This window comes from Mirounga angustirostris, unplaced genomic scaffold (genome assembly GCF_029215605.1).
Source record: "Mirounga angustirostris isolate CCGP_5_RB_7025 unplaced genomic scaffold, mMirAng1.0.hap1 SCAF_11, whole genome shotgun sequence".
Taxonomy (NCBI): Eukaryota; Metazoa; Chordata; class Mammalia; order Carnivora; family Phocidae; genus Mirounga; species Mirounga angustirostris.
The window spans coordinates 108320844-108344239 of record NW_026991719.1 but is presented as its reverse complement, the minus strand read 5'-3'; the positions used below and the strand labels follow the sequence as shown (position 1 = coordinate 108344239).

General features: G+C 40.3%; 2 protein-coding genes across 3 annotated transcripts in view; one reads left to right on the top strand and one right to left on the bottom strand.

The window, feature by feature from the left end:
* Positions 1-4292, top strand: part of FRMD7 (FERM domain containing 7) — a 39602-nt gene extending 35310 nt beyond the window's left edge. The window contains exons 11-14 of the mRNA XM_064573623.1: positions 96-259; positions 1597-1665; positions 1775-1850; positions 2910-4292. Coding sequence (XP_064429693.1) covers positions 96-259; positions 1597-1665; positions 1775-1850; positions 2910-3992 — 1392 coding nt within the window. The 3' untranslated portion in view covers positions 3993-4292. The remainder of the gene's footprint in view (positions 1-95; positions 260-1596; positions 1666-1774; positions 1851-2909) is intronic.
* Positions 4293-5921: 1629 nt separating this feature from the next.
* The window catches only part of STK26 (serine/threonine kinase 26), a 53579-nt gene continuing 36104 nt past the window's right edge, over positions 5922-23396 (bottom strand). The window contains exons 4-12 of one of the 2 annotated variants that reach the window (XM_045882618.3): positions 18756-18812; positions 14320-14428; positions 14078-14235; positions 12683-12868; positions 11384-11532; positions 10002-10095; positions 9499-9561; positions 9281-9417; positions 5922-7669 (exon numbers count right to left, since the gene is read on the bottom strand). In XM_045882618.3, coding sequence (XP_045738574.1) covers positions 7645-7669; positions 9281-9417; positions 9499-9561; positions 10002-10095; positions 11384-11532; positions 12683-12868; positions 14078-14235; positions 14320-14428; positions 18756-18812 — 978 coding nt within the window. In that variant the 3' untranslated portion in view covers positions 5922-7644. The other variant, XM_064574580.1, reaches the window with a different exon arrangement.

Sequence of the window (23396 nt, the reverse complement as noted above, 5' to 3'; positions counted from 1 at the left end):
CGGGCCCCTGGACCAATAGTTTGGAAAGCACTGGGATTCGAAGTTCTTTGATAGTCTTGAAGGATGTTTGGCTTGATGGAAATTGGTTTACACAGGTGTTGTGCAAGGACACCTTGGAGTTCACCATGGCCAGCCGAGATGCCTGCAAGGCTTTCTGGAAGACCTGTGTGGAGTACCATGCTTTCTTCAGACTTTCTGAAGAGCCCAAATCCAAGCCCAAAACCCTACTGTGCAGCAAGGGTTCCAGTTTCCGCTATAGGTAATGAAATACTGCACATAGGTCAACTGTACACACAACTTCTTTTCAGTAACGTGGAAGGCAGTGGAAGGCGTTGAATTCTAGAAGCAATGAAGAATCACTTAAAGGGTGATCCCCTTTACTGCTCCTTCTCTGCGTGACACATGAGGTCCATATTTCCCAACAGGGAGACAGGAGGAGGGAAGCACCCTAGTTAAGGGGCTAGATCAGAATATTGGCAAGGATTGGGGGGGGGGTCTTATGCTGTTTGAGAAGATGTATTTAATGAACCTGTTGTTTTCCTTATATCGCAACTTCTCTGCAAGCCATGGAAAGGAAAGCTCAACAACATCTGTTTGGTGGTGGTTGGGTGAGAGACGGGTGGGGAGACAGGCTTGGAGGAGCTAAGGGCGGCAGAACGCTAAGCAGCATGGTAGTAGAGGCTCTTCGTGGCAGGGGACACTTTGGAGGAATGGAAGCAAGGTCAAAATATGATGTCGTTTTTACGTGAACGCACCAGCCTAGGGATTCTTTGGAAGAAGCCTTCAAAACTCTTAGCTAAGATTTAAAACAAAAAAACCAAAAAACAAAACAAAAAAACCACCTTCTAATTGAATGTTTTCCATAGGGGATTTTCAAATAGTGGAAGCCCGCCTCAGTAAGAACTGAGATCTTAAAAACATACATATTTTTTGATGGAATCTTTCCAAAATGTATTTTACAAATCCCCGCCTTCTTAAACAGATGATACTGAGCATATTTTGCCCTTCTCTGAATGACCGGAGCTATTATAAACATCACTTATTATCCAGGGGAGGCGACGGTCTGGGGGTGGGGGGAGGCACGACAGTCCCTGCACCTGGGTGATAAATGGCTCAGACTTTTTGGGTTTTATTATTTTTCCTGATTTCTTTTTTGGCTCTTGCGTTTCTCCCAGCCATCAGCTGGCTTTCTTTGCTGGTGTATGGTCTGGCTGGAGCAAACCTCTTCTCCTGTTTAGTTAGCTGTTTTTCTTCTGTCAGGAATTGGGAAACTGGATACATAGCCTTATTAGAAATTGTGTGTAAATTTGCAGGTAGGGAAAAGGCCTTTACAGGAGAGTCGGTTCATTTTCAAGGCCAGAATTTTTAACTGTGATATAGTCTTGTTCCGAAGCTTTTAAAAATTTTCTGGGTTCTGAGAAGTTGAGGTTGCTTTAGGCCTGATAGTTGAAAAAGCGGGTAGTATCATTACTGTGATGGTCAGATTCATGGCCTATGTCATTCATTGGGACTCTTGACTCCAACAGTAAATGAAGCTTTGGAGTTTTAGTAGCCTGAGTGGTGTTAATAAAATGTCTATCTCATTCTTTATCACAGTGGAAGGACCCAACGGCAGCTTTTGGAATATGGAAAGAAAGGGAGGTTGAGGAGCTTGCCATTTGAGAGGTACATGGTTCTCTCTCTCATGTTGATTTTAAGCTGAATGTGGAGATTTCTATGTATTCTGTATGTGCCTGCAGACCATTTCAATTCCTTCTCTGTTTGCGGATTGCAGGAAACATTACCCATCTCAGTACCACGAGCGACAATGTAGGTCCTCACCGGACCTCCTCTCTGATGTGTCAAAACAAGTAAGGTTTCTGAAAATCCCTTCTTTAGATAAATGTACTGCATCTACATGTCAAATGCTTTTAAGAATTGATTCTGCCAGAATGTCCCGGTGTGTAAAAAGGCGACTCTGTTTGAGTTAGGCTAGCCTCCTCAGGAGGTCTGTCAGCTCAGTCTTTCCAGCCAATAGAAGACCATTTAATAAATCACCACTGGTGTGTACCTTATGGACTGAAAGGATCTGGCACATCTCTAAATTGCAACTTGTATTGCTAACATTGTGCAAAATGCAGATCCAAATGAATTTCTAAAACTAAAAAGCTCTTTTTTTTTTTTTTAACCTAATGAAAAATTTTAAGGCTTAGAGGAAGCTCTAAGGTCTTGGGTTAACGTTTTAAAGTACTCTTGCTGTGTAATTTTTTCACTTAATTCAAGAACAAAGTGCTATTCTCCTGGAATCGTGAGATGATGGCTTCATTTGAGTTTTATAAGCATTAACCATGGTAATTATTTTGCTTTTGCTCTCCCTAAAAAAAAAAAAATAATTATAGGTCTCACAAACTCTCATGTCTTCATTCAAGTCATAGGCAGTTTTTATTTCAAAGGCATCACAGAGGTACAATGCTGGAAGGCCATCTAACATGTGACCCTCTCGTGCATAGCCCTCCTTCCCACCATTTTTCAGAGAATAGGGAGGAGGCTGGAGCAGGGAGGTTAGGAGACCCACCTAAGGTCACACGGCAGAGCCAGAACCAGAAGGCAGAACCCCTGGCTCATTTATAAATGAGCTACTAAACCATACTGCCTGAAGTCCCACGCCGGCTGAAGAACATGGAGAACTCAGAGGCAGGGAGTGGGATGCAGTGAGAAAGGAGACTGTCATGTGTATTTTTTAACACATGGATTGGGATATGGTACAAGGTATTTCCCATTCTGTATCCATTCATCAGCCTTGGAAGAGAATATGGATCGAAATGACCTTGCGAAAAATACCTTTGTGAAATTCAAGGCATTTAGATCCCTGCCCCCACCCCAAACAAATGGCTTTTCTCTTCTTTCACCAACATGTCCTCTCTTGCAAGGTGGAAGATTTGAGACTAGCGTACGGCAGTGGGTATTACCGAAATGTGAATGGAGTGCACGCATCGGAGCCAGTGCTAGACCGTAGGAGGAGAAACTCAGCAGTGGAGGTGATGTTTGCTGCCGAGCTAGAGCGTTCCAAACCAGAGGCGGATCCCACACTGTTACATCAGTCCCAAAGCAGTTCCTCTTTCCCTTTTATTTATACAGACCCTGTCTTTAGCACTGACCCAGATCCCAGAGACTACTTTGAGGAAAGGAGTCTTCTGAGCTCCTTCCAACCAAGCTGTAAGTTTGCTGACAATCACATGAGCGCATCTTCTGGCCTTGCAAGCAAAGTGAGTCCAGCAAGGCAGCTAACTTACACAGATGTGCCCTATATTCCTTGTACGGGTCAGCAGGTCGATATTATGCCTCCCCAAGTCTTTTTTTATGTGGACAGACCACCCCAGGTGCCCAAACGGTCCCCAGTCATGGCAGAGCAAAGGGAAAGGCCAGACAGCTGTCTAGAGCCCGCTGCAATGAAGCCAGCCAAAAGAAGCCCAAGGAATGTCACAATGAAGAGCTTTCAGCAAGACTTTCAAGAACTCCAAGAACCTACGGCCAGGACTAGTGGTAGGAGCAACATCAACGTATATCTGGAAGCGGAAGACCCAAATTTAGAAGATGCATTTGCATATAGCATTCAAGAGCAAACCCCAAAACGATCCCAGAGCCAATCAGACATGAAAACGATCCGTTTTCCTTTTGGGTCCGAATTTAGACCTTTAGGGCCTTGTCCTACTCTGAGTCGTAAAGCTGACCTTTTTACATACATGTTTGCAGAGCAGGAGTTTCCAACAGTTTTAATGGATCAGGGAGCAGCAGAAAGGTACGTAACTAGTGAATCCAGTGATTCGGAATCAGAAATTCTTAAACCAGACTACTACTCTTTGTATGGCAAAGGAACAAGGTTACCCATGGCCAGAATCCGCTTATCTTCTGGTAGTCTACAGCTTGACGAAGAGGATGAAGGTGTTTCTTTCAATACACCAAGTGCTGAAGACAGGACTTTGCTAAAACCATGTAATTACTTTTTAGCTTAAAAGTGTGCAATCAGTGAACATTTCTGGGCCAGTTCCATGTTGCCAACTTAGGTAAAATATAAGGAACGTTCTGCACAAATCATTTTCTTAGTTATCATTCACTGGTATTAAGGGGATCTCCTACTTTGGGGCACCTAGCTTATTAAAGATCCAGCTGCTGCCTCGTTCCTCAAGCTCCCCTCCTCAGTTTCCTCTGAAGGGACTCTGGAACATATGCATTCCTCACCAGCACCGTGGTCGGGCAAGGTGGCTACTTGTCACCTCCGTTATACGTTTCCCCATAGAGACATTATCGATGAAGTTCAGGTTCTTCAACACTGAATAATGGTGACAGTATGGGTTGGCATAGCATTGGCCTCTGATGTCCTTTAGTGAATGAGTAGATTGTGACTGTGTTGTTCATTTTGTTCTTAAGCCATACTGTGACTAAAGGTTCCAGTAAAAATGGTCCTGTTGTGTGTTAAAGACTGCAATTTTTATAACATTTATTAGGGGGAGCGTGGCCCTCCTATACCTCAGGAACAAGCTCGTGGCATAGATCCTCTCATCAGAATACAAGTTTTTAATGCATCTAGGACTTGGAAGAATTCTAAACCCTGGAAATTCATGAATTAATCAATTTCTAAAGCCAGATATATGCCCGATGAAGATATGATGATGTTTGACTTACTACTTCTGTACTCTTAACTATCTATTATATGTAGTGACAGATAAAAGTTAACATGTTGGTTTATCTACTTTCTCCTGCAAGACTTTATTTTTTTGCCATCTCTTGTTGCATGTATGTAGGCAAGGAAATGAGATGAATGGTATTTTAATAAAGAGTGATGGAAATCCATTTATTTAAAAAAATAAGTTGCAAGTATGATCTTCATTTTGTTTTAGTCAACTTCAGAAATGATTGGTTCTGGTCTATTACCAAGGGAAGGGACAGTTAGAGAATAAGAAAAAGGAAGGAGGCAGGGGAAAATGTAGAGTCAGGGAGGGAGAAGTGGTAAATTGGGGTAGCTGATGAGAAGGATAGTGTTAAAACCAGACTGAGTTCATGAACCAAGAGTCTATTCTTGAGAGAACGAGAGAGCAGAAGCAGAGGGGGAGGGGCAGAGGGAGAGGGAGAAGAAGACTCCCCATTGAGCAGGGAGCCCAACGATGTGGGGCTTGATCCTAGGACTCTGGGATCATGACTTGAGCCGAAGGCAGACACTTAACTGACTGAGCCACTCAGGTGCCCCATAAATGTATGTGTATACACACACACACACACACGTATATATATAGCTTGCATCATGTTCTTACTTTCTTAGTCCTTATATCAGAAAAATTCCTTTTAATATACCTTTCTCGAGCCTTTCCCACATTCTAGCACTTTCTTCCCTGCTCCTACCCAGTAACATTAATGTAAAAAAGCGATTTAATAATAATAATATATTGAAGCCCAGTCACCTATATGTTAATCCTATAGATCCTCAGAGCTATACTAAGTTCATCCTTGACCTTTTCTCTAGGACAAACTCAAATTCCTTTAGGCTTACATGCTCTTTCTCATCTCAATTTCTGGAAGTCTTTGTGAAATTTGTTCTCCCCAGAGAACTACAGGGTTCAAATCTGTATTTGATTTTCTAATAAAACCATAGTTAGGGTGACCACACAACGTATTGTCCAACCTAGGGCACTTCTGAGTGAAAGAGGACTCTACCAATACTTCTGTCAGGACAGGGGGACAGATATGCATGGTAGCTATAATCGATGCTTAAATCTGAAGAACACCTTCTAGTTTCCAATGGAGACGGTGGTGTTAAAGTTCCAATAACAAATTAAAGAGCAGAGGAGACAAAATGTGAAACAATTAAAATTCCACCCCATACCCCCACCTCGAGAAAACAAACACTGAGGACCATGAAATTTAAATATTTATTTTTCAATCCCCCCACAACACTGGAGTATGCTTCGCCTAGAAACAGTTTACAGGACTAATAACTCTAATGAATAAGCAATATAATTCCTATCCATGACGCAGCTGTGTTTTAAAGTTTCAAATAATCCATTTATAAATTCATTGCTTTTGCTTTTACAAAAATATTCATTCAACCCATGATACGAGTTGCAAAATTATTTCTAGACCTCTACAAATTATAAACTGTAATTGCATTTCAGTCACATAGCAGGTGAAAATTTCAACTGAACCATTACTTCAAAATACAAGAACTTTCTTGGCATATGACATGACCACGACTTATTCAAGTGTCTGTATTACTACAGAAAGAGAAGAGGTAATGGCCACTTTGACTAAAAACTGTATTCTTTACTTGAAGAACACCTTTCTTCTAATATTTGGCAATTATTCTGATTTTTAGAAATGACTTCTGTGCAAAAACCAAACTGTGCAGATCCAAACAACAAAATGTTAACTACCAAAACTAATTAATATCAATAATTCTACAACTACTGAAATACAGCCCCAGTTTGGAACTTAGGCAGGCATAATATATATACTGGGCTTAAAAGAAAAAAGGTATTTCCCATGTAACAGTACCATAAATATAACTGAAAATAACTGTACAGTCTAACTTGACTTTTGTACGGACACAGATCATCCTGTACTCTGGTTATTTTCATATGAACTAGAAAATGCTTATTTAAATAACCTTTCAAAAATGAACAAATGATGCTTATGTACTGGATAATTATGGAGAACAAAAATGTATAAATAGTTTATAGGACATCTCACCACCATGACGAAAATATGCTGGTGTAAGTTATATTCATACCTGTTGATCAGGTACTTAATCACATGATTATCAGCTTTTACTTAAGCTCCCCAAATCCAAGCAATATAATATGCTATATGAGTTGAAGATTTTAAAAACGAAGACTGATAAATTCCTCCAGTATTGCCAAAGACCCATCCTTGGCTCATTAGTATTGCTTTAAATTTCCAACCATGTTAAATAAGGGTTAACTGCCTCTTCTGCAAGAGAAGGTCAATACTGCACACCAAGAGGTACCTCTGTTGCTACATGTTGCCTATAAATGCTTCAAACACAGGGCTCTCAAATGGGATTGTCATTGAGTTGCCTGGAAAATCATCCCAACTTGGTAGAGGGAGTCAATACTTTTCAGGTTTCATTTCCAAGAGCTTATTAAAAAACTTCTGTTTTAAAAAGAAATGACTTGTTTCTACCTCCCCACCAACAGTCATTTTTAGAATACGCTGTGCTTTTTTTTTTTTTTAAAGTGTTTTGAGGCTTGATGATTTACAAACATTCAATATTTAGGATGACTTTGAAAGACCTGTACGTTTCATGAGTGTACAGTTAACTAAGGATCAAAACATGAAAGGTATTCATCCCGTAATAATGTAATAATGTAATAATAAAGTAATAATGATACCTAAAAGCAAAACTGTATCTCAACATTTAGTAGAATACAGGCGAAACTATAGTATTAAAAGTTATTCCTTACAAAATAATCTCTTTAAAATATAAAATGATAAACACCATCACAAAATAGTTGAAGAGCTTCTTCCAAATCTTCAATGTTGCAAAGATCCAAAAGGCACATGGAGCTCATGAGTTAAGCATTGTTAAGCTTGAAGTAGCTTTGGTGGGTTTCTCTGGGTCCGTATGAAATAGAAGACAATAATAAAAGTTCCTTAGGGGGATTCATCTGCTGAACACCTATAAAATGAAGAAAAATTTAAACCTATATACAACTACACATGTTTATATTTCTCATCTGTATGAACTCTGCAATAAAGGTACCGATTCAGCAAACAAAATTCTTTTACTGAATCTCATCAGGTAGACATTAAAATATAAAGAAGTTCAAAAATCTCTTCTGTAGGGGTGCCTGGGTGGCTCAGTTGGTTTAAGTGTCTCTTGATCTCAGCTCAGGTCTTGATCTCAGGGTTGTGAGTTCAGGCTCCATGTGGGGCCCACTTAAAAACAAAATCCCTTCCGGGGCACCTGGGTCGCCCAGTCGTTAAGCATCTGCCTTTGGCTCAGGTCATGATCCCGGGGTCCTGGGATCGAGCCCCACATCGGGCTCCCCGCTCCCCGGGAAGCCTGCTTCTCCCTCTCCCACTCCCCCTGCTTGTGTTCCCTCTCTCGCTGTGTCTCTCTCTGTCAAATAAATAAAATCTTTAAAACAAAACAAAACAAAACAAAAAAACCAAAATCCCTTCCATATCTGATTTGACAACCTCCAGCTGACTTGTTTGCAAATTGGAAGAGCGGAAGTTGTCCATGAAAATCTAAGGGATTTTAAAGAGGGGTTAGTTTAGTGTATGAGGACAAATAGGCTTCATGAGATAGAAGATCTATCAGAGTGTGTGATTTCATAGGCCGTATAGTTTGTTCTAACTGGATCCCAGTGGCATCACAAAGACAAACAAGTAGAAAGATGCACCAAGAAGCGATATATAACAGGATTGAGACTAGAATTAGTATTGCTTTATTCTGTTGGAGCTAAGGAGGTGTGTGTATGTTTGTGCATGCATACAAAAGTCTGGTTTAAAAAGAGAATGTAAAAATTAAATGTATGAACTTTATTGAATGGGAACAAAGTTAAAGCAACAATTTGAGACAGTGTGGAAACTGAAGTCAATCATCAGGATCTTCTGTACTCTGTATTGACTTCCTCTACCTACAATCCTTCCCTTAACTTTTCTTACGGGGGCTAAACGTAAGAACTTCAGCACTGGAAACTATGTGAATAGTAGTGTGATGAGGGCAGTGGCAAGAATGAAAGTATTCCCGGGCGCCTGGGTGGCTCAGTTGGTTGAGCGACTGCCTTCGGCTCAGGTCATGATCCTGGAGTCCCGGGATCGAGTCCCGCATCGGGCTCCCTGCTCGGCGGGGAGTCTGCTTCTCCCTCTCCCACTCCCCCTGCTTGTGTTCCCTCTCTCGCTGTGTCTTTCTCTGTCAAATAAATAAATAAAATCTTTAAAAAAAAAAAGAATGAAAGCATTCCCAAATGGTATTTACAAGGGCCCAAATAAAAATACGCTCTGTGACCTTTCGTCTATCCCCCCACTAGCAGGCGAAGGAGAAAAAGACAAAACAGGCCGTTTCTTTCAGGGGGAAAAGTACCTTGTAATGCCCGAAGATAATTCCAAAAGCTCGTGTTTAAGATGGGCGACAAATAAAACAGTTTTAAGCATACAACTATTAAGAAGTGACTTAATAATTAGGAATAGTTGAAATGACTGAATCAAGGTAATCATATCGTATCATAAACATCCCACAGAAAATGTCAAAATAATTTCTTAAATGACATTTCAAGCTTACTTTTGAAATTTTTCAATTAATTTCTTCACCATTTTATCTGTGATGCCAGGACAGGCGGCTTCAGCCACAGCAATACTTTTCTCAAGTTCTTCAATTGCCTGATTCCTGCTAGCGTTATTCTCATCCTGCTGTTTAAGCTGAGAAAGATCAATAGCAATAACATTTAAAATTACCAGACTTCTTAACATAGATATCCAAAGCTAATGATCCGTACTTACTTCAGCAAACGCAGGGGTGATTATCATAGACAAACAGCTCAGGGTTTGCACAAGATCTTGCTCCTTGGAACAAAGAATATAGATTATGCCCATGAAATGAACATAATAAGTCATGGTGTTCTTATTCTATAACAAGCGAGCACTAATTTGAAACCTCCCTCCCAAAAGACCCAATATAAGGCACGTCTCCATGCTTCCTTCCCACCCATCCATCATCCAGAAGGCCTCTAACCTCTAGGATTACATCAGATATCCACGATTCCACTGGGTGTACGCATGTCTAGGTAAATTGCATTTAAAAACATACCGATGGCCGCTTAAACGACTTCCATGATCCTTACTTAATTAGCTCAAAACTAATGGCAAGTGAAGCATACTATGGACACAGTGAGATAGGCGGGCATTTAGGGGTATTAAATTCTAATAATTTTTGGCCATCATAATCTCACTCCATTAGTCCAAAAGAGTCTATCAAGAGGAAGTGATCACTGCCATGTACATACAGCCCCATTCTGTAGCTTCTTTGGATCAGGCTTCTTCCGCACGGTGGTAAAGCTCCATTCAGGATGAGTATTATTTTCTCTGCTGGTGGGTTCCCTAAAGAGATGGCCCAAAATACTAATATAAGTTCCTAAATAATTCAGCTTGGTAAAAATATCAAATCATTGATACCAAATCAATGCAGCCAGACTCTGAAGAGTTGTTCTGATATATAAAAAAATCAGAGTATAAAAAAAAGCATTCGGGGGGCACCTGGGTGGCTCAGTTGGTTAAGCGACTGCCTTTGGCTCAGGTCATGATCTCGGGGTCCTGGGATCGAGCCCCACATCGGGCTCCCTGCTTCGAGGGAAGCCTGCTTCTCCCTCTCCCACTCCCCCTGCTTCTGTTCCCTCTCTCGCTGTCTGTCTCTCTGTCAAATAAATAAATAAATAAAATCTTTAAAAAAAAAAAAGCATTTGATCTTGGTTTTGGGTGGATACTACAATTTACTGGAGAAGAGCAGTGGTCTTCAATTCCTAAGTGTGCATCAGAATCACAGGTAGAGACCTCTTACCATATAGATAAAGGCCTGCCCCCACCCCTCCCCACTGACTGGATCAGGATCTCCTGGGGCGTGGCTTTTGGTTCTTTTTTAAAGTTCCACGGGCTACTTTCATGGGCAGCCATGGCCAACAAACTGTTACAACAGGGCACAAAAATCATCCTGGTATTTTTTTTTTTTTAAAGTAGGGCAATTTCTCATAAATGCAGGACTCTGAGAGTATTATCAAAAGAAATTTTGTGTTGCCTTTGTGCTGATTCAGCCAGTGGAAGAGTAAATTCTGGTGTAACCTACAGACTTCCCTGGTCTACATTAAGTTAGGGACTTAGAATCTCAGATGTCAATGTCAATGCTGCAGTTAGAAAACTGGTGGAACTTTTTTAGGGAGGTAGAAATCATATATAGATGAATATTTAAATATATCAGTGTGATCACAGTTTAGTATGTGGCCAAGGGGTGGGAAAGGCCTGGAGGTCAGTTTTCCAGAAGGATTTTGCAGGTTTGCCCAAAGTATGAGAAGACACAGCCCCTTATCACTTTGGGAAAACTAATATAACACTTTTAATCGAATCTTGTTCCAAAATTTTGTAATATACTCAAGTATCCACTAGGGGTTAGACCGAGACCATTTAAAAATAGCGCAATTCACTTCTAAGAAAAAACCTGTTTCCAAATTCATTGTACTCCACAGACTATGATTTAAAAAGATTTCCACAGTTTCTACAGTAAAACTTTAAAATAAGGTTTATATTTTATGCTAGAGAAAGCATAGTGGATACTAGTTATAAGATAGGCAATATTAGAGTGGGCTACCTACATAAAAATTGAATGATTTGTACATACGAATCAGAGCCCTCAGAATCAGATTCATCATCACTGTGCCCTTCTGCCTTCCATCTCTTAAAGCGATCTATCAGTTCGGTCAGATAAGAAGTCTTCTTTGAATTTTTTACAATGAATTTGTGTTTCAGAAGTTCTTTAGCTGTAGGACGCTAGGGAAAAAGAGGAAGGACACATGAATACTTCCAGGTTCTTTATGATTGCAAGGGGTAGTAAAAAATTATTTCAATGATTAAGCAGAAAAGGTACATCTGAAAAGTAGGCCTATAAACACGAGGACAACTAAAATGCTGTAGGGCAATAAACAGCTAATTCTACTTTTTGAAGTGGCTCAAGGCAACCAAATTGAACTTACTACCTTGGTACCAATTTGTTCAAGCCCAGGGGGCGAAAAGGTGGCCTACCTACCAGCAAACTGGCAGGCAGGGACCTCTCAAAAGCAGAGAAACACAGAACAGGATTTTGAAAATAAGTTAACATTTAAAAACATTTCAATATAGTGCTTTCAAATACTCTTATTATATTTACTGTAAGTTGGACAAATGGATGACAACTAGCAAGGCTGTAACTTTATTATCATCTGCACACATCGTATGATCCCCAGATTAATCCTTTCTCCATCACACATTTATTCATAGTGCATCTAAATGCAAATACCGGGTGCTGTGGGGGATATTTCTCCCCTAGGGTTTTGTTAATATCAGAATATTCATTCTCAATTTAAAAACAGTTACATCAAAACTTAGTTCTTGTACATTTCTAGCTTCTAGAAGTCACCAGGCAGCTTTATTTTAGAAACAGTAAAGCAACTGTGATCAAATCTGCCAGGTAAATGAGTGGAGTCTATTAGACTTCAGTAAAAGCATACAACTTAATATGCTGGAATTTCTCAACATTAAATTTTTAAAGAAGTGAAATGCACACATCACTTTACATGAAAAATGAAAACACAGTTGAATAAAAATCACTGTGGGTAGTTACACGTGTACTTTAATAATGACTTCCTGTAACAGGAACTTTATTTCTCAAATTTCTTTCCCTCTGAAATAAGAAATGATCAATAGAATAAGGAAGGAACTAGGGACCATGAGAAAGAGAAAAAGATACAGAGGAAGGAGAAAAAGGAAGTAAGGATCTTGTTAAAGACTGAACAGAATTAGCAAGAGAGAAGAAGAGCCAGGTTCCTAGAAGGATCTTAGACAATTTTCACATGCACCGTATTCCTCACTGTAGAAAAATCACATTTGCTTATATAGATTTAATAATCAAAAACAAATAGTAGTAATAGCAATATATACTCACAAATGACGGATCTTTGTTCAGACAAGCATCAATAAACTCCTTAAAGGACTTAGTAAAGTCTCCAACAAGAGTTGGAGGATTGTTTTTTGGAATAAGAAACAGAACTCTCATCGGATGCATATCAGAGTTAGGGGGCTCTCCTTTGGCTAGCTCAATAGCAGTGATTCCCAATGACCAAATGTCAGCCTGGAATAAGAGAGAGAAAAAAGTATTAGCTCGAAATTCCATTCCAACAGACTGCCATGAAACAGCCTGGGTGTCACATGATATTAAAGTGTTTCAAGAGGGGCACCTGGCTGGCTCAGTCAGAAGAGCGTGTGACTCTTGATCTTGGGCTTGTGAGTTTGAGCCCCATGTTGGGGGTAGAGAGGAAATCAATCAATCAATCAATCAATCTTAAAAAAAAATAAAGTGTCCCAAGAAATGTAATGTAAATGTAATAAATTTTTATTAATTAAATTCATTTATTTAAAAAAATTATCAAATTCCTTAACGTTTTGCCAGACACCACATTCTGGGCACTGAAGATTGAGGTGGTGAATAAAGCAGACAAAAATCCCTGCTGCCAAGGGGCTTGTGTTCCAACAGAAGAGATAGATAAGTAAATAAATAATATGATGTCAGACGGTGCTAGGTTCTGTGAAGAAAAGAATAAAATCAGGATAAGGGAATAATGAATGCTGGGGTCAAGGGGCTGCAAATTTTACACAGGATGGCTAGGGAAGACTACTCTGTGAGGTAATGGGTTTGTTTTTTTTTTTTAAAGATTGATTTATTTATTTTAGAGGGGAGCAACAGAGGGAGAGGGAGAGTATCTCAAGCAGACTCCACACTGAGCACCGAGCCCAACATGGGGCTGATCCTACAACCCTGAGATCATGACCTGAGTGGAAACTAAGAGTTGGATGCCCAACTGACTGCACCACCCAGGCGCCCCTACCGTGAAGTAATGTTTAAGCAGAGACCTGATTGGAAGGAAGGTTATTCCAGATAGAGGGAAGGGTGAGTGCAAAGATCCTGAGGCCAGAGTGGTACTTGATATGTTTGAGGAACAGCAGTGAGGCCCCTGTGGTTGAAGGAGACAGAATATAGAGGAGAATAAAAGGAGATGAGGCTGGAGAGGCAGACAAGGGCCAGATCATAGACAGCTACGTATGTGATAGTAAGGACCTTGGATTTTATTCTAAGTGGGATGGAAGGCTATTGAAGGGAATAGGGTCAAAATATTAATCAGCATCCTGGGAACTTACGATTTAGCAGGAACACTTGACATAACACTAGCTTTCAAAATACTTTTAAAAGAAGGAAAATTTGGGCAGTTTTTTTACATCGACTAGCATGCTATATAAAACCTATTATTAAAAACAAAACAGCTTTGTACAGGTAACACTTTACTTTTGAGTCATAAGCTGACTGTTGAATAACTTCAGGAGCCATCCAAAATGGTGTTCCCACAAAGGTATTTCTTTTGATTTGTGTATCTGTCAGCTGGCCAGCAACTCCAAAGTCAGCCAGTTTAACATCTCCTTGTTCCGACAGCAAGACGTTGGCAGCTGTGGGGAAAAAAGAAACAAAAACCCCTCAGCTTCCTCAGAATGCAGCTATGTTTCCCAGGTTCATATAAGATTTCTGTATACCTTTTATGTCTCGGTGAATTTTCTTTTCGGAATGCAGATAGTCCAGACCTTTCAAAATTTCCTTCAGCATGGTAGCAATCTGGAACTCATCAAATGGACCAGCTCGAAGCTGAGGGGGGAAAACACACACACTTTTACACACATCCGAACAATCTAGTTCAAACTTGGTATTATCTTTGAAACAAGGGAATCACTTAAATATATGAAGCAATTCTGCTTATTGAGCCAATATTGAAACAAAGGGGAAAACAATTTAAAAGGTGAGGGACGAGAGTAAACAAGTTAAGTCAAAGGGCTGAAAGGGTTTTTAAATGATTAGATTTAATCTTGAAAGATAATAGAAGCAGTGTGACCTCTGTACCAGCTCCAAGTCCCGAGGTTCCTAAATATTTACATCCAAGATTTAAGAAATATGCTTAAACAAGACGGAATTAGCTTTCTTTTCTTTTTGGCTAGGAAAAAAGAAATTAGCTACTTAAATTTTGGCGTTGGCTATTTAAATGATTAACTATTTACACTAAACTGATTTTAGGGACAAAATTCAAGAAATGTTTGAGATCAGTCAGCCCACAGCATGGTTCGGTTCTTAGCATTTGTTGGATCTCAATTACTTTGGAAAGCAGAGAGCCTTTTTGAGACCGAAATTTAAAAGTTAGCCAGGAATACGATAATTAATCTATTCAGACTTTCATTGTAAAAAAAAAAAAAAAAAAAAATCAAATCTTAAAGGGATACGGTTTTTCAAATAAATGTAACACATTTCCCTTTCTTTCCCCATCCCTGTACCAAAGCCAATAGTTCCAACTGGAATACAAGGAAAGCAATGATTAGGTTTCAGGAGAACTTGTAATGGAATATCTGAAAATCTCTCTTTAAAATAAATGGTTATTTTAAAATTCTGGTACCTCATAAAGCACAAACAGTGGACTGTACAATATTACAGGAAAGGGTGGGAATCTAAAGTCAGAGCTGAGGTAGAGTTCTGTTTGCTGGAAGGAGGGAAGAGGTGGTGAAAATCAAACATGGCCCATTCTGCCTCACACTGGGAGGGATTCACAGCTCTTTGGCACCTTGTGTATTTCATCTTTCATGAATGCCGTATTTATTCTGAATAAAGGGCACTTTCATGTTGAAATTTAACAGCTTAAAATAGACCCCGTACTTCAGTCTCATCATTGACTATTAACTGTGGCCTGGATATACAGTATACTCTGGGGATGTCCGTAGTTCAATAGGTGCCTTTCCTAGGTAACATTATCTATTTACTTATAAATCTATCAACTTCCACCCCAAAAGTTTCTATTTAAACAGGAGTGATTAAAGTTGTTCTCAAAGGTGAAAATGGCATTTTATTGATTGCTGGCAATGAAATTCTGAGGGACTACCAAATAACTGAGAGACACAAGTCATACTAAGGATTTGTAGTTGGTATCACTGATCATAACATGTTGACAGGGGCAGAGGAGGTATACCCTCAGTTACTTAAGAAATCGGGCAAGGTCTGTAAGGGATACTACTTGTCATTCTGAAGGACTTCCAAAAGTGGCCTGGATAAGCCAATATATTATGTAATACAGAATTTTTAAAAAGTATATTTCTGTAAAAACACACAAAAAAGGGGTTCTGTAGACCCACTGGCTTATCGGGTATATTTAGGTCCAGTTTAAAATTCAGGAAAAGTACAATCTCGATGAATGGGGTACTGGGGGAGGATGAGAGGGAGAGGCTCCATGGCAGGGAAATGGGAATGGGGTGCTACAGCTGAGTTTTTCCTGGTTCATTATCAGACAGAAAACTATTTCAAGGCTTGTGGTTAAAATATTTCCTTGGCCATGTTGACAAGAATGAGAAGATGAGAAAAAAAGGGAGTTGGAAAGAGAACGAAGGTAAAGTCGATGGAACAGAGACTGTTTTTTTATTTGCTGTACAACCTTGGGAGAGATAATGCTGAAATCTTGGTCCATTGGCCTTGGAGTGCATAATTGAACTCCTCAATGACTGAGGACTGTGCCAGTGTCTCTAATAGCTAATACCTCTGCCTCCAGGGCTGCATACTGGCCTTGGGTAATTTGCCTCTATTGTCTACCGAGAGCATGCAAGAGAGGGACATCTGCTCTTTCACAGACTGTATACTTGTGGGCCTGGGGCTCTCCCCCCACTCCTTTGACTTTCAACCGGTCCTAATCAGCCGGTCCTAATGCAGCACATTGCGTTATGCCTTTACTTATGTTTAGCATATTGTTTCCAACTTTTTTCTTTGGTGCCCCTATTTTATTCTATTAGCCTTACTGTATGAGTTTTTGTTGTAAGCCACCGCAATTCTTCCTGGAAAGAAGTCAGGGATGATCAATTCCATAAAATAACCTACAATATGCACAAAGTCTGTTCATACACAACTAAGTTTTTTTCAAGAATGGGAGAGAATCTTGAGGTATACACTCTAAAATGCTGATGTCAGTTACAAGTCATAATCACACTCCTTTAGTTGGGCACCAGTTTAAAGTGAGAAATACTCTCTGCCCAGCATCCTTCTTGTTTTCTCTTGTCCCTAATAGCAGTGCCCTCCCTCCAACCTAATCCTTTCTTAGATTCCCCAAATGCTAGCATTCTTTTGTATGGCACATTTTCTCATCATTGGCCCTCCTTACAAAGGCCAGTTACATGAACTTTATCATTCAATCACAGTGTTCTTGAATTTGTGAGCGAGAGAAACAAACCTCGAGCAATTACTAATCGAATTTCTTCATTCAATATTTGAGGAAATCAAGGCACAGAGGTTCAATGGCTTGTCCAATATTAGCCAGTTAGTCAATGGCAGAACCAGGACTAGGACCTAGGTCTCTTGATTTTCTGTGGAACAGGGAAGGGATATGGTGAGCACCTTGGGGGACCAGATAAGAGGAACTGTGATCAATTTGGAAAGGGCTCTTAATATTTAAAAAGTAGAAGAAGGAGGATCATGGCACAATTGGCAGGCTTCTTGTAGAGCTAATGAAAACACTATTGTGGAATAAAACTATGTGACAAGACAAATGGAAATGGGGTCATTTAACTTCAAAAGAATGAGATCTGACTCCATAAGCATGAAGGATTATTATACAAAGAAACACCAGTTGTGTTCTATCACTAGAGAGGAGAGAGAAAGAAAAAATGAACTCAAGCTTTAGGATATAAGAATTAGATTAGACACAAGGAAGGATTACCTAACTCAGCAACTGATTAAAATGAGATGAATTCCTAGAAGGAGATGAGACTCTCCATCAAGTTTAATTACCATTTCTTTAGAATGCTTTAAATATGGTTCTGTTTAAAGGAAAGAAAATCTCTTACAGTCATTTCTGTTCATAGGATTATTTGAAACTTTGCAGTCATTGGCAGGGAGGATTAAACCCTTTTAGAAATATTTAATCACTCACAGTTGGGAAAACTCATCTCCACTTGAAAATAAGAGTTAAAATATTATTTGATGATCTTAATCATCAAAACACTTTATTTTTAGAAACAGCATATTCTATAATTTCAAAAGCAGAAGCATCCTAAGAAAATATAAGTCATATAATATTGAAGACAGAAGGGAACTTAGCAGTAACTTCTTTGTTTTATAGGATATCCAAGTCTAAGGAATTTATGTGTCTGGTTCATAGGCACAGATTTAGTTATGAAGATAGCTAGCCCCATAACCTCAAACTCCTATAGGCCAGACCAGTGGCCATCCTACTACACAAAGTTGCCTCTAGTAATGAATGCATATTGAATTTTAAATACAATGTCATATTAATAAAGATTTAAAGAGGGGGGAAACAGCAATGATAGAATCACACCAACGTGGGGAAAACAACCTGTGTTTCTCAAAGGGATTTTGTGTACAATCACTGCTTCATTGGGTGAAACTTCTCCTGCCGGATTGCAGGATTTTAGTATCCTGATCTCTGCCCACTAAAATGGCCCTAGCAATTCCAAGTCATTATCACAACCAAAAATACCATCACATTTCCAAATGGCCTATGGGGGGCAGAGAGAATTCTGTAGGGAACTGGGTCCATAGGCCTATTTGGTGAGAACCCAAGAACCAGTTTTAGTGACAGTTACCTGAATCACATATTTTAAAAAATCCAAGAACGCTCTGTCTTTTCAGGGAAACGCTTGCAAAGTAAAACTCTAAACTGATAGCAATTGTCACATACAGTCCTAATTTGCAGAGCTTTATTTCATTAAGCTATTTGCATTTCATACACACTCTAAGAGTGTCAGCAATATGCCCAATCCTGCAATCTAGCTCAATCTACATGAGGGTAGTGGTCCTGAATAAAGAGCTTAATTTGAACATATTAACTACAGCAACCATTCAGCTTGCCCAAAAGCCACTGCTTACTCCAGTTGAAAGAAAAAAGTTAAAGTATAGATGTGTACGTGTGTAATTATTTAAAAATACTTACAAGATCCAGTGCTGAACCACCACCCAGGTATTCCATTATTATCCATAATTTTGAACCCTGTAAAAGCCATGAAACAATTTAATAATTATAAACCTGAGCCAAATAACATACTAGCATAAAATGTTAAATCTGACATACTGGTTCTAAAATACAAGTTTCAAATTAGTTGTTTGAAGCCCAGCATGTGTTTTTTCCATAGAACATTACAAATAAAAGTAAAGTTCTGAGTCTTTTTTTTTTCCTCCCAACCTATTTAGCCTGTGGTCTAGCTAAATGAAGAACAAATTATTATTATTTTTTTTACTGTTGAACTAATAGCAATTTTTATAAAACCCAGAAAAAAAGAAGCCATAGCCTTAAATTATTATTTTGGAAGATTTTGAAAGGAAAAGATAGTTACATTAAAGAATGAGGAGGTATATGGAGACTTGTAGAAATTTTAAATGGAGCTTCTGGGTACTTCCCATGTGATTTTAGAGTTTGAGTACACTGGATGGTTTGCCTTATTAGAGTTTTTGGCTTTTGTTCTCATGTACAGTACCCCTTTTTTTTTATTCTTATGTTAATCCCCATACATTACATCATTAGTTTTAGATGTAGTGTTCCATGATTCATTGTTTGTGCATAACACCCAGTGCTCCATGCAGAACGTGCCCTCCTCAATACCCACCACCAGGCTAACCCATCCTCCCACCCCCCTCCCCTCTAGAACCCTCAGTTTGTTTTTCAGAGTCCATCATCTCTCATGGTTCGTCTACCCCTCCGATTTCCCCCCCTTCATTCTTCCCCTCCTGCTACCTTCTTCTTCTTCTTCTTTTTTTTTTTTCTTAACATGTATTGCATTATTTGTTTCAGAGGTACAGATCTGAGATTCAACAGTCTTGCACAATTCACAGCGCTTACCAGAGCACATACCCTCCCCAGTGTCTATCACCCAGTCACCCCCTCCCTCCCACCCCACCCCCCACTCCAGCAACCCTCAGTTTGTTTCCTGTGATTAAGAATTCCTATCAGTGAGGTCATATGATACATGTCTTTCTCTGTTTGACTTATTTCGCTCAACATAATACCCTCCAGTTCCATCCACGTCATTGCAAATGGCAAGATCTCATTCCTTTTGATGGCTGCATAATATTCCATTGTATATATATACCACATCTTCTTTATCCATTCATCTGTACAGTACCACTTTTATCAGCCATGATTCATGGGCATTTTTGGTAACATGTGGAGCCTAGAAAGGATATTGTCCCTCCTCGCCCCCATACCCCTACTGCCAAGGTTCATGGCTAAGAGAAAGGGAGTGTGTAGCTTGAAAAGCATAGGATTACTTGATTACTCCAGAATTAACTTCACTGTTAAGTTGTATAGGAAGAAATGGGGCAAGTACATGTATATAAATTTCAAATCAGGTGCATACACACATGCATATAAATTCCAAATCAGGTGCACACACACACACCATTCAGCAATGTCAGATAAAAATTGGAATAAACCATTAAGTCTTTTCTTTTTTCAGCTGTAGCCTCAAATACAGGGGACACTTCTCTCCCCAAATCATTTCATGAGTGCTATTCTCTGCATTGTTGTGGGACTACAGACTTGACTATGAGTGGAACAGTTGATTTTACCATCCTGGCAAGGAGCCAAGTTATGAATGGCTTGTGTTCTAAAAGTCCATTTTTAAGTAAGGGTTTCAAATTTGGAAAGCAAGCATTTTTCCCATAAAAAATAATGTCAAGTTTCCTGGGGTAGTCCCCCACAAAAGACAGTTGAACACGAAGGTCTCCACAGTATAGCAGGAATAAAGCCAGAGAAACAAACTACTATTTACACCCTCACAATGTTTCCAGGGGAAAAACCCACTCAGTGTTGTGCTTCATCTTGGGATGTCAGGGACATATTTCTTACCTTTACAGCCCCAGCTGTGGGATGAAGATTCTCCAGCTACTGCCAGGAGCCGTCAAACTCTAAACTCCCCGGGAAGTACTCAGGAGTTCCAATCAAAATGTCCACGTGTCCCCATGAGGCTGGGGCTTCAGCATGGCAAGAGAATGGACCCCAGGAACATGTTCATGTGTTGGGACTGGGAGGTAGCCTAGTGTTAGGGCCCACGGAGGAAGAGTTTGGTTAAATTAAGATGAAAGGATTCCTCCTTCCTTTCTGGATGCTGACACCATGTAGGATGCACGGCGGAGGGGGGCGGGCAGAGGGAAACAATGTACCTTCCCCCCAGTCTCCACAGCCACTCCCCTATCACAGCCTGAACTGAAGAAAGAAAAGAGCTGAGAGTCTTTGCCAGGGGCGGTGTCTAGGGTAGGAAAGAGAGGACATACATCCCCATAACAGTGGGGAGGGGAAAAAGTTCTGGGAGCGCTTCAGGTAACTTGTTTTTATGTCTCGAAATCAGGCCCTCGGAACCTGAGACTTGTCAACCTGATGTGTCTTTATCCTTCTTTCAAGAGAAGAAAAAAACATTTCTCACAACGCCACATATCCTGAGAATTTTTTCTTTTGCCACAAGTTTGTTTCTAATAAGTCCTATGTTCTACCTTATGAACTCAGAATGCTTCCCATGCACCTGATGTTTAAAAGGCAAATGAAAAGATCTTATTAAACACGTGTATCTGTTTTCTAGTTCTGCGTGAAGGAAAGCATCTGTTTTCCGAGTTTGAAACAATGTGTGTCCTTTTTTTTTAAAGATTTTATTTATTCATTCGAGACACAGAGATACAGAGAGAGAGAGAGAGAGAGAGAGAGAGCGCACGAGTGGGGGAGAGGCAGAGGGAGAAGCAGGCTCCCCACTGAGCCAGGAGCCAGACGTGGGGCTCGATCCCAGGACCCTGGGATCATGACCTGAGCCGAAGGCAGACGCTTAACCATCTGAGCCACCCAGGTGCCCCAATGTGTGTCCTTTTTTGGGGGGTACCAACTCAAAACAGAAACTTACCAACTGTCTGTTCTCTGCTAAAGCATATTCATGGACAGCTTAAAATGTTATTAAAGTTAGGAGCAAGCAACTTCCAGATCTGAAAAAGGCGGCTTCCTCCTTGCAAGCAAGCCATTGGGTGGGATCAGGACTCTTCGGAAACAGGGCAGGGAAGGAACCAGAGGTGCTGGAGAGATTTCCTGCCTGCTTCCTTCTGATCGCCATTTCTGGAGATAAGCCTCACTGGAAGGCCTTCACTGGAAGGTGTGGGGGCTGAAGCCAGGCTAGTGGGGCTCTTCCCTGCTCAAGGAAGCTTCACCCACAGAGGCTCTTCTCACAGGCTCCTTTCCACAGCAGGTCTCAGGGAAAACACCAATCGCAAACAAAACAAAACCGAAAAGCCTAGACTCTATGTTTATGTTCTTTTGGAGGACTACAACTTCTACCTTTGATTTCTGTGAAAAGATGTTTGTGTTGGAGAATGCAAATAAGTATGTTTGGCTTGCTTTTAAATAATTTAAAAGGCTGAGATGGTATCTACATACCGGTTTAAAATTCCAAAAGAGCCAGGGACTATAAACCATAACCGTACATCCGGCACATTGAAGCGGAGGAAGTCCCCGAAGGAAAAAACTCCACTTCTCCACTTACAAAGTGACCCACACAGTTTCACAACGGGTTGGAGGAGTAAGTTTAAAGTCCTGCATCAACATGGGTGGTCAGGGGTTAGGAAGTGGCTCTCTGTTCCAAAATTCAGAACGCCTAAAGAGTAGGGATTCTAGAGTCGTACTATTTACTGGGGAGAACTTGAAGCCTAGTGTCAACAGATTACTGCTGTCCGCAGTATCACCTGTCACCCCACAGGAAGGCCACTGAACCCCACTGTTTGCTGCTAAATAGACACTTGGCCAAAGCGGGGAGAAAGGCTACTGTGGAATTTGGAATTCATTTGTTCATAGAAAAAAAAAAAACAAAACATTTAAAATACCCATTATCAGGGCGCCTGAGTGGCCCAGTCCATAAGCGTCTGCCTTTGGCTCAGGTCATGATCCCAGGGTCCTGGGATCGAGCCCCGCATCGGGCTCCCTGCTCAGTAGGAGGCCTGCTTCTCCCTCTCCCACTCCCCCTGCTTGTGTTCCTGCTCTCGCTATCTCTGTCAAATAAATAAATAAAATCTTAAAAATAAAATAAAATAAAATACCCATTATATCTATTTGAGAGATGATTATTGTACTATATATTAAATACATGTTGAATTAAATGGGCCGGTCTATGAATCGCCTAGCCAATCACGACATTGACCACATAATCCAACATGGACAACTAAAGTCAGCCAGTTACCAAAGGACAATTGCTGTCTGATTCCACTTATTTTTTCAAGATTTTATTTATTTACTTATTTGACAGAGAGAGACACAGTGAGAGAGGGAACACAAGCAGGGGGAGTGGCAGAGGGAGAAGCAGGCTTCCCGCTGAGGAGGGAGCCCGATGCGGGGCTCGATCCCAGGATCCTGAGATCATGACCCGAGCCAAAGGCACACGCCCAACGACTGAGCCACCCAGGCGCCCCTGATTCCACTTATATAAGGAACCCAGAGTCGTCAAATTCCTAGGGACAGAAAGTAGAATGGGAGTTACCAAGGACTGTGGAGAGGCGACAATGGGGAATTATAGTTTAATGGGTATAGAGTTTCAGTTGAGGAAGATGAAAA